Genomic DNA, 19,117 nt, shown 5'->3' with positions numbered 1-19,117 from the left:
GCATCACAGTGGCGCCCATATTTGTCTGTTTATTCATGTGCAGGCATGCATCACCCTGGCATTGAAAACACGCTGTGCCGAATGCAATGGCAGATGAACGAGAGCAATTTTTGGATTTTTCTGACGCCCCTTCTGAGACTGAAGCTCTTACTGAGGAATAAAATATCCCAGAACCAAGTGAAGCGACTGGGGCCTTTTACCATATCATTTCGAGCCATACTTAGAACGATATGTGGATCACTTTTCAACTTACAACAGACTCCCCAACAGACACAGACGAGTGGGCACACAAGGAGGACGAGGGACCCGATGAAATAATCTAAATGACTGGCCCATAATTGTTCGATTTCCTAACCCTTTTACAAGTCTTGTCTCTGTTGCGTACTCAGGAAGACCCATGCCGGGCGAAGTAAATATCATGGATGTTACCGAAATTAATGTAGAGCTATGTGCCATATGTGTCTGTTATTTTAGTTATTCATTCTTTATTGTTCTCTTTATTTTCGTTTCGTACATACTTTATTACTTACGTACTTTATTAAGTTATTATGATGTAGATCTTTTGTCACGTTCTGAGAGAAGGACTCTATTACGTCCTCGGAGCGGATTTCTAGAATGTTCCTATAAGGACGAGGATGGGTGTCGACAGAGCTTTTTATTAATACTGCTGCTTTTGGACAAGTACGCAAATACACAGACGCCACGCTGCCTTCCGTCTTCAGTCACATTTCCGGAACATTCGCTGGAAATAACATCCACCTATTTGGAACATTCGTTCGACTATGGTGACTATATGTAGTTTAGCTAGTTAGCTCGTTTTACAGGCTACTAAACTGTCTTTGTACTTCTATTTTGCTATTGTTTTGTGTTGTATTGTATTGTATTGTATTGTATTGAGTGTGATTAAATTGTCTTAAACACAATGCAAGTGCTTTGTTATATTTTGCTGGTTTGACCAAGGGGATTTACTCTAAATTCACACTTAAACGTGTGCTATAAACTGTGAGACAAATTAGTCCCCCCACCCATTTATTTTTTTTTTCACTAGCTCTATACACACCTACTGTCATTTGGAACCCACAAAGCTTTGTCTTTTGCACCTGTACAATCCATTTTTCACGAATTGGGTCTTTTGGAAATGTGTGAAGACTGAATCCATCCTCCCAAGTGTTGAAGTCGGCATTTTGGCAAAAACGCAGAAGAAAACATCAAATTTCTCGCCTCTACAAGCGGTAAACTACACTCGATCCTGCAGCTGACGTTGTCTGCAAAACACGTCACTCCCGGCTTCTTCTTGAACCTCACACAGTCCACAGATTTTTCATGGCGAGAGTAAAAAAATCAATATGCAGCAACATTCTAATGTGGTGTGAACAAACGGATGGTTCCATTCCGACTGATTTCATGTTTTTGGTGTCAGTTGCACTTTAAAATATGTAAACTGCATTTGTACTAGGCATATTTGAGACAAAAAGAGGTATTTAGTTAAATCTTCAATTATAAAATCTTATAAATATAATATATAGTATTGTAAATTTATGATATAAATGATAAAACGTACTGTATTACATTACTGTTTAGTTACCATTCATCACACGGAGACTCTTCTGCTGGAGGCGCTGACGATTTAGCTGAGTTTTTTTTTTTTTTTTAGCTCTGACATGGGGAGTGCTTTTTTGTTTGCTTTTCTTGGTTTTAATAATCTTACCAAGGCCTGGACAGGGAGTATAAGACTGAAAAGTCACTTTATGCATTTATTTTATTATTTTAGCAATAACTGTGCCTTGATGTACATATTTTATTTTTTCATTTTATTTCTATTTTTATTCTATTTTTATTTGCGCATGCACCTTGGAGTTATTTTGTTGTATGCACAGTTATATAATGACAAAGGCTTTTGATTGATTTAATTTGATAAAAGCAAAACAAGACAGCAAATATGAGAACTTTCTGTAGAATTAATGCAACAGTGCTGATGATTTAACTTGAGGTTATCTTTGAGAAAACTTGGTGTTGTCTTTATTTTTCCTTCTGCTTCAAAATTTCCCTGTACAAGGACTTAACTCCATCAACACAAGTGCAAAACTGCGAAGCACTGAAGCCGCAAAAAGTGAAAGCGGGAAGTAGTAGTAGTAGTAGTACTCGGAGCTAATCTGAACTTGTTTGCCTTATGAAAAATACTAGCTTAATTTTTTTACCTGTACCACAGAATCATTCAATCAGACACCAGTCCCTCCATCATAGGCAAAACCAAAGAACCTTCTAAGAACACCAGGGACAAGATGCATAAGGCTGAAATGGGCTACAAGACCATTGGAAAGGTGCTGAGTGAGAAGGAGATGACTCATCGTGCAATTATTAGAAAATGGATTAAACAATGACTGTCAGTCAACTTCAGTCTGTGTCTCCTTACAAGATTTGGTCTCCTAGGGTATCAGTGATCATGAGAAAGACTAGGTATCAGCCCAGAACTACATTGAAGGAGCTTGTTAATGATATCAAGGCAGTTGGGACCACAGTGACCAAGTGAAACATTGCTAACACACTATGCCTTTATGGATTGAAATTCTGCAGCAGCATGGATAAAATTGTTGTACCCCCTGAATCAAAGAAAACCCCCACAGTGGAAACTGAAATAACTTGAACATGACAGGCTCCGGCACTCCTGCGCCCCTTGTAAGGATAGGCGGCTTAAAAAAATGGATGTATGTCAAAAATAATAATGAATGAAAATTTTATGAATTAACCAATAAAAAAGTCAGACATTGCTTTTGAATTGTTGTTTAACAATTAATTTACAAAACAAATTCATGAAAAGTTATGGTACCCTTGTTCCACAACATTTTGAGGCAATTACTGCAATCAAACAGCTTTTGTAATTTTCAATGAGACCAGCAGGTATTTTGGCCCACACTGAAGGAAAGAGGTTTCGTGCTTTCTACAGGTGGCATGTTTCAGCTCTTTTCACATATGTTTAATTGGATTTATATCAGGATAGAAGGCCACTTCAGAATAGTCCACTGGTTTGCTGTCGGACATTCTTATGTGTTTTTAGCTGTGTCTTCTTAGTCATTATCGTATTGCAAGACTCACGGCCTGCGACTGAACTCGAGCTTTTTGACCCAGGGCACAACATTTCTTTTCAGAATACCTTGAACGTCTCGAGTTTATTGTACCGGAAATGCAATTGGAAATGCTCTTAATGCCTTAACATTTAACGTGATTCACTATAGTTTTTGTTTTAGAAAAATGGAGGCACGCACTGGAAAGGAGAGGACTGAAGATTTGCCGAAGTAAAACAGAATATGTGTATGAATGTGAGGGGTGGAGGAGGAGGAGTGAAGTTCCAGGGAGAAGAGATAGCGAGGGTAGATGACTTCAAATACTTGGGGTCAACAATACAGAGCAATGGAGAGTGTGATAAGGAAGTGAACAAACGGGTCCAAGCGGCATGGAACAATTGGCGGAAGGTGTCTGGTGTTCTATGCGACAGAAGAGTCTCTGCTAGGATGAAGGGCAAAGTTTATAAAATAGTAGTGATGATGATGTACGGATGAGAGACAGTGGCACTGAAGAAACAACAGGAAGCAAAACTGGAGGTAGCAGAAATGAAGAGGTTCTCGCTTGGAGTGAACAGGTTGGATAGGATTAGAAACGAGCTCATTAGAGGGACAGCCAAAGTTAGATGCTTTGGAGACAAGGTTAGAGAGAGTAGACTTAGATGGTTTGGACATGGTCAGAGGCAAGAGAGTGAGTACATTGATAGAAGGGTGCTGAGGAAGGAGCTGCCAGGCAAAAAAGTGAGAGGAAGACCAAAGAAAAGGTTGATTGATGTTGTGAGGGAGGACATGAGGACAGTGAGTGTTAGAGAAGAAGGTGCATGAGAAAGGCTTAGATAGAAAAAGATGACACGCTGTGGCGACCCCTAACGGGAAAGGCTGAAAGGAAAAGAAGAAGATTAAGTCTATAGTTTTTGTTTTCATCTCATAAGACAACTCTCCTTCGCTTCCTCTGGGGCACGTTTAGCATTGTACACACCATGTAGGACAGTTTTTACTCGTCACCCTTTATATAGCTCAACTGACTGATCACTAGTTTGAACATACTTGTGATCCTAATTAGACGGATCTTCTTTGAACAAGTACCAGTGATCAAATTATTTTGCTCTTTTTTAAGGGTACCATTATTTTTGTGCAGATGATTTTTATGAGTTTGTTTTTAAAAATAATCATGTTGAACCACATTTCAAAAGCAAATTTTCATTGATTAATATTCATTGTTTATTTGGTATTACTTTTCAGTGTCCTTTGTGGGGTAAGTAAATTCTGTGACTACTGTGGATTTTTTGTACATTGACAGAGAGGGGTACCAACAATTTTGTCTGTCTTTATACAGAATCCAAGGTATCATATTATATTAAATGTCAAAATGAAATATCTATTGCTACAGATCTGTATGGACAGGCTGTTTACTCGTCTCTGAACTGGTTCAGATTAAGACTAAGAAAACATAATTCATGTGCAAACAGACCTAAAAGGTGGGTGGGTGAGGGAACTGTTGATTAAAGGAAGACTCTCCCCAAAATTCATATGTACAACAAACCCTCCAATGTGAAGTAATATTATTATTACATATATTTTTGGAGATTAATTGAAAAAAAAATGAAAATAAAGAACCTTTTTGAAATTCAAGCAAAATCTGGATATGTGCCAACTTTGACAACCAGACCCGGAAGAAACATCCTTGACCCCGCCCCTGACGTCACCGATGCTTAGCATTAAAGACCATTCTTTCTAGCTAAGCCAAGATGCCAACATGTTCTGCACCAAACTGCAACAAAACTGAGAAAAAAAAGTGTCCTTCTTTAACCTCCAGTAGGGGAACCAGACTGGTTAAAGCTGTGGCTGTCACAATTGAGGTTTGTTCATCAGATGGTGAAATTCGCACCCATTGAATCATTACTGGTTACTAGCCGCTGAGTTATAGCCTCTTGTGCTGGTACTGTATAAGCAACAACATACTTTATGAGGCGGAATGTTGGCGCAGCTGTTCAATCCTGGACCTCTGTGTGTGGAGTTTGCATGTTCTCCCTGTGTCTGCGTGTGTGTATCCTGCCTCCTGCCCGTTGACAGCTGGGATAGGTTCCAGTACTCCTGCACCATTTTGCGGCGAAGAAAATGGATGGATGGATATTTACGTGTAAGCACACAGCACTTCACGGTTACTATTTGCGGTGATGCGCGCATGCCATCTCTGCTGTCCGTCGATCGGAAGAGGTTGGCTGCTTGAAAAGTACAACTTGGAGTAAAAAAAGTCTGGGCACACCTGCTGTATATTCTCTAAATGTAAACCAACTCCTCAGAAAAGCATCAAACAAATCTCCGCGGTCGCACAGGCTTGAACATTGTACATCATGCTATTTTTGTTTTGTTTGTTTGTAATTATTTTTCACAAATATCGGCAACAAAATTCCAGATACTGGACGTTCTCTGTTCGGTGAAATCTATCCACGAGCAATGGGGGCTCAGAACAGGAAGCACTGCAGGCGTGGTAAACGTTGATTGGCTGTCAGTTTTCCCGCCGGGTTCATTGGAATGTCTGAGTGAGAGAGAAATTTCGATAATACTTTTCCAAATTAGAGATGTTTCTTGGTGAAATCTGTGGATAACTCTGGCATTAAAAGAAACACTGAACCCTCAACTACTAACTTTTAATGTGTGCTCCCATTCCTATAATTTTGGGTTGAGTCTTCCTTTAAACTACTTCATTCAACAAAATCAATGTTAAATTCGTTCATTTGAACAGAAAAGAAATAACAGATGAAGGGTCTGTTTACAATCGGACATAAGTTCATCCAGGCGAAGACGGTTAGTCACGCAAAAAATTAGCACCGGGCAACATCCTGTAATGTTCATTTGAGAGCCAGGTCAAAATATTTATGTGCACCCCGGATAATGATAAAACAAATCATACTGACAGTTGTAACGTCATCAATTATCCATTTTAACAACAAAAGAGCGACTGTTTGTAAATTTTGTTAAATTCAGTTCACATTCAATTGGAGACTTGTGCGGAGATAAGATGGAAGGCTTCACTAACTCAATTGCCAACACTTTTGAAGCATCTGAACAGAGTTAATGCAGTGGAAATAAACCTAAAGTTTAGGAACCATTTTCACAAACAAATCAGTTTCCAAAAAAATAGTTTCAACCAAATACTGCTTTTCTTAAGAGTCACATCCAGGCGGAACGTAAATTGTTTTCACCCAGTTGCATCACCTCTGTACTCTTCTTAAATGTCACATGGCTTCAAAATATTTTTTTTCCATTGTTTTATACATAAAGTAGGTCAAAACAAGGCTATGACCTGATTTGTTTGACATCTACATTGTTTGTCAGTTGTATAAATTAGGCTTTAAAAACCTAACCGATGGCAAAGCAGATGGATTTGAAATTGGCGATTCACCACTAATATTCAAGTACCTGCCTACTCAAGTAATATTCCTGTGACGCTGCATTGCTACAGCCAATTGGCGTCAAGAATATGCTGCGTCACAGCGTCCTCAAACAATGGCAGATATAATTATTGTCACAGTTTGTGGGCCCCCGGCACAATGCTGTCTGGAAACTGTCATATCTAGTCAGTACTATTTGTTTGTGACTGTCAATTGTAAAACCAAATACACATTCTATGTGTGTACTATTGTTGCGGTCATATGCCAAATACAAAAAGTAAACCGATCCAAGAAATGCAGCAGTCTCATCTTCCAGGTTCAAAAGACCAAGTAGAATAGTTTGAAAAACACCATCTTAAGCATTTCTAATGAAAATTATCTTGTAAACCAGATAAGATTACATTAAAGATCATTAAAAAAATAATGACAGATAACCTTTAAGAGAACAAAAAGTCTATAAATTGTTAATTGACGTCTTTTTTTTCCTTTTTACCTAGACACCTAAAACAAGGTCCATTTGCATCAGTTTAATGTGAAAAATTACTTTGGGTCGCTAGTCCTGAACAATTCGAGTTTGTGAAGTATTTTCCATGATCATCATGACCAGTAGATCAATGTTCAAAATGAGATGATGATTTTAACTCTAGGTATATACTGTGGGGCCTGACTATGCTCATGCCGAAGCTAGAAAGTCTCCTGCTCTGGACGGGAAGGTTGAGCGAGACAGTGAGGGCAAGGAGGTCCGTTACCCTGTCATGCTGTCAGCTATGGAGAAACTGGTTGCCCGGAAAGTCTGTTTAGCCTTCAAGGTAAGCAAAGACCATATCCTAGTATTCTGTGTAGTGCTGTCACTGCACCGTCAATCTTTAAAAATGCCATTGCGTTGCTCTTTGCCTTTTCACATCATTGCAGCAAACTGTTTGTGGGTTCGACCTTCTTCGAGCAAATGGGCACTCCTATGTGTGTGATGTCAACGGTTTTAGTTTTGTGAAGAACTCTATGAAATACTACGATGACTGCGCTAAGATTCTAGGGTAATACTTTTTGTAATTGTTTGAAATTAATTGATTTTATAATGTACTTTTTTCTGTTCCATGTTGATTGAACCATTTTGTCCTTTCTTTATCGATGTTTTTTCATCCGGATTTATTGTTTTTCGAAAGGAATATTGTGATGCGTGAGCTAGCGCCTCAGTTTCAGATTCCATGGTCTATCCCTACTGAAGCAGAGGACATTCCAATTGTTCCGACTACTTCAGGGACCATGTGAGTAATGTAATGTACACAATTTGCTCGACGTTCAGATTGCAGATGTGTTTAATGTAAATCTTCTAATAATAATAATAATATTCTAATAAATAATCTCGAAGCTGCAATGATTTTCTCAAGGAAATTATCACCTTTACTGCAGAATGTCATCAATTATTATGAAATATGTAGAGGTGTAATGATTTGTTTATTCCATTCATGTCATGATTCATAAATGCCAATTTTGTTCGATTATTATTAAATTGGTTTAGAACATGGCTGTCAAAAGTGAAGGCCTGGGCCCAGATCCAGCCCACCACATCGTTCTCTCTGATCCATTCAATTAAGTAATGGAAGAATAGTTAAACTATTATCCTTGACCCCTGATTTCAAAATTAATCACCAATTTATTGTTTATTTATGTAACATGATGTGTAGCTGAGGTGGCACGGTGGCTCAGCTCATAAAGCATTTGCCTCACAGTTCTGTGGCTGTTTTTCTCTATGTGCCCTGCGATTGGCTTGCAACCAGTTCAGGGTGTACCCCGCCTCCTGCCCGTTGACAGCTGGGATAGGCTCCAGCACTCCCGCGACCCTCGTGAGGATAAGCGGCAAAGAAAATGGATGGATGGATGTGTAGCTGAAACATTTATAAAGTTCCACAGTCATAACGCCCCTCAGATCGAAACCATAACTATGGCCCCTGACAAAAATAAGTGAGACACCCCTGATTTAGAACGATCCGATTCGAAACGATTAAGTGGCTGTAACTTTTAAGCCAAAAATTAAACCACTGTAACTGAAAAATAAATACTTGGATACTCCACAGTGTAGGTGAAAGTTCCCAGATTCCTGTTGTTTCTTGTAAGGGTATCTGCTCAGATTAATTATGGATCTTATGAAGAAACAATAATTAATGGCAAATGCACTCACACATTTTTGGAATAAAGTGCAACTAACATAACATCTCTCAAAGCAGGTTTGCCTGCTATTTCTTTTTTTAATCAAATAAGTACTACAAATACAACTTTAACATTAGAACTAGAGACCAAACCAACATCTTAAGTTAATTAGCAGTGGGTGAACCTGCTACTACTCTCACTTTAATAAACAAACAGAAGTGCACTAATGGTTGACACTATCATTTGTTTGGAATGACTCAAAGCTTTTTTCCTTCTAAAATGGGTCAACATATTAGTGCTGTGCGATATAAAATTTGTCACAACCTTTTCTCAAATGATGATTCCATATGATTATTAGAGCTGTCTGTATTAGAGCTCTCAGTATCTAATCTTTTCAGAATCGACAGTCCTATAGATGTTTTGTCGACTGAGTAATGCCCCCCCCCAAAAAAAATTCAAGCTAATAATCAGGTAATGTTATGTATATGAACCCTCTTTGGTGCGTGACCTCTCATAAATACAGGAGCTGAATAAAGATCCAGTTAAGTTTGTTTTGTTTAAATCAGAGCGTCTCAGGCACATTGCATTTGATCACATGCTTCATGTTCAGGTGCTTTTACATGTCTTTGTCCTAAGGTCTTTCATATGTTTTGCGGGCCTTTTTGGGGACTATTTCTGACTTGGTAGCCATTGGCATCCTCTCCATGTTGTCGCCATGCAACGAGAAGTGCAGAGGAAGTCTCATGAAACAAAGAAGTCTTCTGGGGTAGTGAAAAGTATGGAAAATAAACCAGATTCATATCAGACGTGAATAAAATATTGATATTGATCTTTTATTACGATATGGCTCAAAAGCCATCAACAAAACATTACGAAGCCAAGCATGCTAGTGCTACTGATCGTGGTTGTTTGTAAACATACTTGCATTCTGTTGAACACAAGATCACTAGAACAGTAAATTTCAACCTTTTTGGAGTGAACGCACCAATTTTCGCTCGAAGCTGTGCACCTGCGCAATTGCACACTTGGAGCACACCCTCAGCGCACATGAAAACCGATCCAGCACAGTGAACCACAGCTTGCCTTTTTCTTTTTTTTTTTTTTTTTTTACCACGGAAGCACGTGGTCTCTAACTGCTGCTCGGCCTCACCATGCCACACACTCTACTTCCATGTTTACCTGACAAGGCTCTTAAAGGGGTACACTCATAATTACAAACACCGTCCAGCCACACAGTCTGGGCAACGTAGAAGAAAGACGAGTTAGACATACTGCTTATGTTTACTCTTGATAATAATGGCAAAAGTAAAAAAAACAAACAGCTGTTGCTTTAATGATTGTCAGAGTATGTGAATAATAATAATAATGAAGAAAAAGTGGGGAAACTGGACAAGGTTTTCTCTTATTTGAGTAAAAAAGGTCTTGTCTGAAGCCAAAGTAGAAAGTACAGGATGAGATGGTGTATAATGTTAAAATTCCACCTTGGCCCAGCCTGATAGAGGATGAAAGCACAAACAATACAGTGCACAAAAAGCTAATTCTGTATTTTTAAAATAGGAGACAACAAAAACTGTTTGGTAGCGTCATTCTGCTTTCAACATGCATTGCTAAAGATATTCTGCAAGCAATAACTCAGTTATATACCAAGAAAAACAGATGGGGATATCATTGTAGGTTAAAAATAAATAAATGAAACAAAATTGGAAGCGGCATTTCAAATTTACAGTTCATACTTTGCTTGGTTTGGTTAGCAATATATTTTTTTGCTTGTTGACATTTTCCTTTCAAGTTTCAAAAAATACAAATAAAATTAAATTTATTTTATACAAATTTAATTCTTGAAATTTTCCGATGATAATGCAAATGTAATCGGAACCTTTTAATGAGGCATGTAACTTCAATGGATAACACCGATCTGACCATAGTGCATACTTCTGATGTTGCTCATAATGGTCAAAGGGAACGCTCTCGGGCTTAGGACATCAAAAATTAGAGGGAACAGTGGAAGTCACATACCGGTATTTAGCAATTGAAGAATTTCACTGCACACCAACAGACATAAATGTCACAAAAAGTAAATAACAGTGCCATGACAAACTATTCCCCCCCTACAGTTTTTTTTAATCTCTATCACACACAAAGGTTTCAAATCATCAAACCAATTTTAATATTACTCAGAGACTACACAAGGAAATACAAAATGTGATTTTCAAAGAACAATTCAATTTATTAAGGCATGAAAACAGTCTAAACCGTTCTGACCCTCTGTGAAAACGTAACTTCCCCTTGAACTTAATAATGGGTTGTGCCACCCTTAGCAGCAATATCTGAAATCAAGTATTTGTGATAATTGGGGATAAGTCTATCACATCGCTCCGGAGGACTTTTTTCCCCACTCCTCTTTGTCGAATTGTTTCAACTCGTCTATATTGGAGGATTTTCGAGGATGGACTGCACATTTAAGGTCACACCACAGCGTATCAATTTAAATCTGGACTTTGACTTGGCAATGCCAAAACCTTTTTTTTTCTTTTTGACCCACTCAGAGGTGGACTATCTTATGTGTTTTTGATCGTTGTCCTGCTGCATAATCAAAGAGTGCTTGAGTTTGAGGGGACAAACTGATGGATAGACATTCTTGTTCTGGATTTTCTGGTACACAGGTCATTGTTCCATCAATCACAGCAAGCTGTCCTGGTCCTGAGGCACCAGAACAGCCCCAGACCATCACACCGCAACCACCATGGATCACTGATGCCATGATGTTCTTTTTATCAAATGCTGTGACATTTTTATGCCATGATGAAATGGGCGTACACCTTCCAAAAACTTCAGTTTTTGACTCATCAGTCCACGGAATATTTCTCCAAAACTCTTGAAGATCATCAAGATGTTTTTTGAGACGTGGCTTTTTGTTTTTTGCTGACAGCACGGATTTTCGCCTGGGAACTCCCCTATGAATGCCATTTTTGGCCTGTCAAGGACCCTGACCTTAACTGAAGCCAGCCAGGCCCGCAGGTCGTTTGATGTTGTTTGAGGTTCTTTTGTGACCTCCTGGATGAGTCGTCGTTGTAATTTTAGTTGGTTGTCCACTCCAGGGAAGTTTTGCCCCTCTTCCCAGTTTTCTCTATTTGTGGATAACGGCTCCGACAGTAGTTCAGTGGAGCCCCAGAGCCTTGGAAATTGCATTGTACCCTTTTTCAGACTAATTAATTTCAGTCACTTTTTTTCTCATTTCTTTTTGAATTTTTTTTGCAGTGTTCCTTGATGGATCACTTCTTGAGATCTTGTAGCCTACTGCACATTCTCTGATACATTCATTTAAGTTATTTCTTGGCACAACACATATGGTGATAATCAGGTTTGTGTGTGACTTTTGAAATTGAGCTCACCTTTCCCAAGTTTGTGGTTAGTCACCATGACCATGACAAGGGTCACCAATACATTTTAACAGAGTGTAAGTAAGGTTGATAGAGGTTCGTTTGATAATGTGAAACCTTTGTGTAAATGTGCCCCCCCCCCCAAAAAAAAAAACAGAAATCAGGAGGGGTCAAATACCTTTTCCAATAGAAGACCATTCATTTGTTCGATATGTTACGATCCCTCACTGGCATAAATAGATGGACAAAGATACATTATCTATCATAAAAATCTATTTTATGAGCAATTAAGTACACAGTTATGTACAGTAAATGAACTGCTCATTTAAATAGACTCATTGCTCCATCTTGTGATCGCTCATAATTTTTTTAACTCACTGATCTGTGATTGGCCCCAAACATCCTGATCGTGTAAAGCTTAAAAATGACATCAAATTTAAGGTTGCAGTAGAAGCACCAGCTTCTTCTGTACTGGTCTTTTTGTCAATCTAACAAGGTATTTTGATGAGGTGGTGTACAGTTGCATTTTTTTTCTTTTACATACAAATATGTTTTGGCATATCTAATCATAAACTAAATTTTGACACTCAAGGATGGAATTGCGCTGTGTGATCGCTGTCATCCGGCATGGAGACAGAACACCAAAGCAGAAGATGAAGATGGAAGTTCGCAATCCCATGTAAGTTTTTCCTTTCAAAACCAATTTTGATGACAATGTGTTCAATTAAAAAGTCTTATCTACACAGGTTTTTTGACCTATTTGAAAAATATGGAGGCTACAAAACTGGGAAATTGAAACTGAAGAAACCAAAGCAACTGCAGGTAGCAATTAATGCATGTTGGTTCAAACACTTGACACATTTGCTTATCATTGTGTGTTAAACTTGGTGTATATTGATTGGTTTTTGAACTACAACAGGAGGTGCTTGACATTACACGGCAGTTGTTAGCAGAACTGGGTCAACACAATGACTGTGAGATAGAAGAGAAGAAATCCAAACTCGAGCAGCTGAAAACCGTTCTAGAAATGTAAGTGATAGATTTTTTGTCACTTTTCTTCCTTGATCATCTTTTTCGCATTTAATTATGTTGGCAATTGTTAGGGCTGTAACGATAATTACTGTAACAACTTTTTTTTAAAGAAAATATTCTGATAGTTTGTCTGGACTCGTTAAGTGGTCATTGTGGTGAGCTTGCCTGCGAAAAGGGTTAAGCTGACAAGTTGGACGGCTGTGTCATTAGCGCTAGTGGGCTCATGGAACACCGGCAGACTGTTGCTGGTGTTGACTCTGTATAATATTGCACAGCCTTGCTCCATGTCCAGTATGTAGATTCACAGAAGAGAGACACTTATGGGGATGTTGACTGATTATTGTGTTGGCCAGACTCTGGGCTAACTAACCTGCAAGCTAACAAGTTAAAGATTAAAACAACTTGCTCAAACTTGGCGATGTTGTTTAAAACATTAGCGCCTTCCTCAAAGTTGTTGTGTGTTAATCCTCAATTAACACAAACACAGGAACGTTAACTGTTTACTAGGCACAACATCAGTGACATTTTTCAGCCAGGAGTTGACCACAGTGAACATCAGCATATATTCGATTGAAAGGTGAAGGGCTCGGCTTTAGCAGATCAGCCACAACCACAGTAGCTGGGTTTACACGGACACTTTTTTTGTTCTCCACCCATCCATCCATCCATTTCCTGAGCTGCTCATTGTCACGAGGGTCGCAGGAGTGCTGGAGCCTATCCCAGCTGTCAATGGGCAGGACGCAGGGTACACCCTGAACTGGTTCCCAGCCAATCGCAGGGCACATAGAGACAGACTACAGTCACTCTCACAATCACACCAAAGGGCAATTTAGAATCTCTAATTAATGGATGTTTTGGGGATGCAGGAGGAAACCAGAATGCCCGAGAAAACCCATGCAGGCACAAGAAGAACATCCAAACTCCACCCAGTCATAGCCGGGATTTGAATCCCAGTCCTCAGAACTATGAGGCCAACGCTCTACAGCTGCACCAACGTGACCGTACTACTTTTTGTCATTCTGGTGGAAATTATCCGAGTGAAGATTTTTGGTCAACAGTTTACATGTAATGTTCCTCTCAGGCATATATATACATCTCGTGTCCACTACATTCAATCAGAACAACTGTGAGACATGCACATGTCGATGTGAAAGTCACGTCATTTATCAAAATGGAGGTCCGTCATTTCTTCAGAACAGTAGTTGGAATTGTTTTTGGTTTATTTTAGAGAAAAAAAACACTTGATAAGGCCAACAAGTGGTTAAAAATAAGATCTCAAATAAAATCAAAAGGTGGTTAAAAACAAGATCTCGAACGCATATATTCACTGTCGGGAGCCACCCTATTTATCCTGCCTAAACGATGACGTCACTATGCAGTGCAAACATGCGCAAGCAAGCATGTGAGGACAGACCTTTCCCCGGCTCTATCTGAATAACAGTGTTCATGGCAAAAATTTACCTCTGATTTCTTTGACAAAAGGAATATTACACCTGTGTAAAACTGAATGAAATTCCATTCAGATTCTGCCTGTTTATTCTAAATAAGTTGTTTATATGGAGCATTTTCATTTCGTTTGTGCTTCTGAACTGATTGTAATCAGAAAAGAATGCTCCCTTTAAATCAGGCTATTCTTCCAGGTCTTTATTCTTCAGTATACATGTACCGTAATTTCCGTCTTAATTTCTGGTGATGCGGCTAATATGTGCATTTTTTTTAACGGTTGCAAGGGGGTACTCGAGCGGAACAGGAAAGAGTGAAACCGTTGGAGTATATGTGCCGAGGAAGTGACTTTTACCGGTATGTCTTTTTTTAACCGGCCCTGTTAGCGCTGCGCTACTGCTGTGCTAGCATGTTGGTGCCGTGTAACTGCCGCGACTCAGTGATTTTTTTTTTTTTTTTTTTTTTGCCAGTATGTTTTTTTAACCATCCCTGTTAGCCCCGTGTTAGTGTTTGCACAGCGCTAGCGTGTTGCTGCTGTGTTACTGCCTTGTCTCAGTGATTTTTACCTCCATGTTCTTTTTTAACCAGCTCTGTTAATGCTGCGCTAGCATTATCGCCACACTAGACTGTTGCTGCTGTGTTACTGCCACGTCTGTGATTTAGGTATGTTTTTTTTAACTAGCCCTATTGGTGCTGTGCTACTGCCACGTCTGTGATTTAGGTATGTTTTTTTTAACTAGCCCTATTGGTGCTGTGCTACCGTGTAGCTGTTGCAGCTGTTTTTTTTTTTTTTTTTTTTTTTTTTTTGTTTTTTTTTAACTGGTATTTTTTAAAAAAAAATTTTTTACCAGCCCTGTTCATACTACCGTGTTGTTGCTATGTTAAGATAAGCTAAGGTATAAAACTTAAAAAACTCTTTCTTTGTACCGTCTTTCTTTGTAAATAGCTCGTGTTTCAATGTAGGTTTCAATGTGGGGACTTGCAGCTTTTACACAGGTGCATCTCATGTATGTCCCAAATAGTATTTCCTTTACAAATGTAATGGGTGAGGCTTATAATCAGGTGCGCTCTGTTAGCCAGAAATTACGGTAGTATAGAGTGAAGAAATTTTATTTAATAGAGAAAAAAAGAACGGAAATCATAATACAGTGGTACCTTGAGATAATTTTTACCTCAAGTTGCTCTTATGTCAAAGCGAATTTCCTCATTGAAATTGATGTAACTGGCATTAATCGGTTGCAGCCCTCAAAATGTCACCCCTGAACTTTTAAAAAAAAATTCTAAATAACAAATACTGTATAAAAACAAAAGAGAATGGAAAGAAAGGAAAGATAACTTTTGGAAATAAAAGATACTGATGGAGGTGGAGAGTGGAGAAGGCAGATGGAGGATGTTCGTGGAGACTTTCGCTCACTCTCTTCTTCACACTCAATCTCTGAATTTAATTTGTATCATTGAATTTAGCTACACTTTCAATGCTAAAGTACGGTTAATGAATGAACTTAATTGCTACTCTACATTTTTTTTCCAGTTTTGCTTTGCGTCTTTTCTCGTGCACAATTTTTAGCCTTTTTTCCAACTCATTCTTCTGTCAACAGACAGCTGTTTCAAAAAATACCTGTCCAAGGAGATTTGTTTTTGCCTCTTTTTGACTATACAGTGGTACCTCTACTCACAAATTAATCTATTCTGAAAGTCATTTCCTAATGTGAATTTTTTGTAAATAGAAACGCATTTTACATGTAAATAGCCTAATCTGTTCCAGGCCACCTCCTGCATTGCAATGTGGTCCAGCTCCTTTCACTCCTCCATCAAAAGATCCGCATGGTGGTCCTAATTGTCGAACGATCCTCATGATGCTCCTGAGCGGACTCATCGATGTTCTCAGCCTTTCCCAGCAAAACAATTTTCTCAACTTCAGGTTCAACCTCCACTTCGAACCTCTCAAAATCCCGTGGAACAGCAGTATGAGGCCACATGCACACATCACTTTTTCATATTTCTCGATGATTTCTTGTTTTGTTTTGATGGACAAAACAACTCTCATCTTCTTCTCACTGGCACTAGTCATCAATTTTTTGTGGCCCATGATGAAAAAAGATGAACAAATCCGCAAAGAAGTTGTACAGTATGAGTGTGCGCGATCGTATGACAATGGATTTGGTGATACAGATACAGGATGTGTGTCACGGGTAAATATTGATGTTCCTCCTAGCCAATGGAGGGATGCCAGGAAGATGCTACGTGCTAGCCAATGGTAGAGCAGCTCTATCGCGCCACACAAGCCAAGAGACAGGAAGTGCATCATCGTTAAATAGTGACATTCCTCCTAGCCAATGTGATGCCGGGAAGATGTTGCGATGGTAGCCAATGGGAGAGCAGCTCTATCGTGCCGGTTTTAAACAAAGATACATTACAGGATGTTTCCGTTGGGTGGAATCCAGTGCCATTTTTTTCCTTTCATATCGTGAATTTTATCAAGGCTTTTTGTAACCTGAATTTTTCTTGAGTAGAGATGTTCGTAAGTAGAGGTATGACTGTATTTCTGAAATGTATAAGGCACATTCCATTAAATAGCGCCAATGCAAGACCAGAAGCAACTCTTTCTGACTGTTTCTTCACCATAAAGTCCGAAACGTTCTCCCACATTGCCAACACTTCCTTTATCTCTGTGTTAGAGATTACTTCCTCCTATTTCTCCTTGTCAGAACTTTGCCAGAAGAGTGTAGGAGGGGGGGCAGTGTAAGGTAGACTTGGTGGGAGAGTGACTGTGGCCAAGCAGCAGCTTGTTGGTTGAGAGTTCGGTGTGTGCTCCCGACGTGTTGAATAAAAATCAACCACAACCCAGTGGTGACTCCTTTTCCTTATTTGTTCTTTTTCCGAGGGCATTACAGTATGATTGACGTGGAACAGTCATATCTTTTTGCCAAGTCTCTCACTCATACACAATGTTCTTATTTTATTAGTACAATAATTTCTCACGTATAATTTTCAAACATATTTTCAAAAACTCACGAGAGTGCATTATATTTAGGTATAGATTAAAAAGACGTCATTGAGCCGTCACCTTATCGTGGTTGAGAAGTTTGTGTGTCCTGATGATCCTAGGAGCTAAGTTGTCTGGGGCTTCATGCCCCTGGTAGGGTCACCCATGTCAAACAGGTCCTAAGTGAGGGACCAGACAAACAGTATCTCCATAAACCCCCATGACGAATAAGAATAGTGGATTCAGGTTTCCCTTGCCCAGACGTGGGTGACTGGGCCCCCCTCTGGAGCCAGGCCTGGAAGTGGGGCTTGACGGTGAGGCCCTGTTGGCCGGACCTGCACCCATGGGGCTCAGTAGGTTACAGCCCAAAAGGGTAATATGGGTCCTACTTCCCATGGGCTCACCACGTGTGAGGGAGGCCATCGGGGTCGGGTATAATGTAGGCTGGGCGATAGCCAAAGGTGGGTACCATGGTGATCCAATCCCCGGGTACAGAAACTAGCTCTCAGGACATGGAATGTCACCTCTCTAGCAGGGAAGAAGCCCGAACTTGTGCGTGAAGTCGAGAAGTTCTGACTAGATATAGTCGGACTTGACTCTATGCACCGCTTAGTCTCTGGTACCAGTCCTCTTGAGAGTGTTCCACTCTGGAGTTGCCCATGGTGAGAGGCACCAAACAAGTGTAGGTATACTTATTACCTCCTGGCTAGGCACTTGTTCGTTGGGGTTTATGAGAAGGTAGTCTCCCTTGGCCTTTGGGTGGGGGGATTGGTCCTGACTGTTGTTTGTCCCTATGCACCAACAGCAGTTCAGAGTAACCACCCTTTTTGAAGTGCTGAGAGGAAGTGCTGGAGAGCGCTTTCTTTGAGGACTCCATCATTCTACTGGGCACTTCAATGCCGACGTGGGCAATGACAGTGAGATCTGGAAGGGTGTGATTGGGAAGAACGGGCGTCCCGATCAGAACCCGAGTGATGTTCTCTTACTAGACTACTGTCCTCATCATGGATTGTCAATAACGAACACCATGTTCAGGCATAAGGGTGTCTGCATGTGCAATTGACACCAGGACCCCGTAGGTTGCAGTTGGATGATCGACTTGGTGGTCCTGTCATCGGACTTGCGGCCGCATATCTTAGACACTCAAGTGACGAGAGGGGCAGAGCTGTCAACTGATCATCACCTAGTGGTGAATTGGCTCCAATGGTGGGGGAAGATCCCGGTCCTACGTGGCAGTGCCAAACCTATTGTGAGGGTCTGCTGGGACCAGCTGGTAGATTCCCCTGTAATAAGGAATTTCAACTCCCACCTCCGAAAGAACTTATCCCATATTCCGGGAGAGACTGGGAACATCGAGTTGAAGTGGACGATGGGTGGCCTTAAGGTGGTCGGTGCCTGTCGTGGCGGCAACCCCCGAACATTTTGTTGGACACCAACAATGAGGGATTCAGTCAGGCTGAAGGAGGAGTCCTAGCGGTCATTTCTGGGGACTCTCAAGGCAGCTAATAGGTACCAGCTGGCCAAGCGGAATGCAGCTTCGGTAGTCGCTGAGGCAAAAACCCAGGTGTGAGAGGAGTTTGGTGGGGCCATAGAAAATGATTTCAAGACTGCTTTGAGAAAATTCTGGTCCACTGTCTGACTTCTCAAGAGGGGGAACCAGTGCACTGTCAACAG

General features: G+C 40.1%; 1 protein-coding gene across 4 annotated transcripts in view; it reads left to right on the top strand.

Annotated features, from left to right (window-relative positions):
* Nucleotides 1-19,117, top strand: part of ppip5k1a (diphosphoinositol pentakisphosphate kinase 1a) — a 182,785-nt gene that overhangs the window by 74,949 nt on the left and 88,719 nt on the right. For all 4 annotated transcript variants that reach the window (XM_061815774.1, XM_061815773.1, XM_061815772.1 and 1 more), the window contains exons 8-13: nucleotides 7,102-7,263; nucleotides 7,367-7,488; nucleotides 7,618-7,719; nucleotides 12,575-12,661; nucleotides 12,729-12,804; nucleotides 12,902-13,011. In XM_061815774.1, coding sequence (XP_061671758.1) covers nucleotides 7,102-7,263; nucleotides 7,367-7,488; nucleotides 7,618-7,719; nucleotides 12,575-12,661; nucleotides 12,729-12,804; nucleotides 12,902-13,011 — 659 coding nt within the window. The remainder of the gene's footprint in view (nucleotides 1-7,101; nucleotides 7,264-7,366; nucleotides 7,489-7,617; nucleotides 7,720-12,574; nucleotides 12,662-12,728; nucleotides 12,805-12,901; nucleotides 13,012-19,117) is intronic.

Source organism: Syngnathoides biaculeatus, chromosome 3 (assembly GCF_019802595.1).
Source record: "Syngnathoides biaculeatus isolate LvHL_M chromosome 3, ASM1980259v1, whole genome shotgun sequence".
Taxonomy (NCBI): domain Eukaryota; kingdom Metazoa; phylum Chordata; class Actinopteri; order Syngnathiformes; family Syngnathidae; genus Syngnathoides; species Syngnathoides biaculeatus.
The sequence above is the reverse complement of the archived record's forward strand: the minus strand, read 5'-3'. Positions and strand labels throughout refer to the sequence as shown.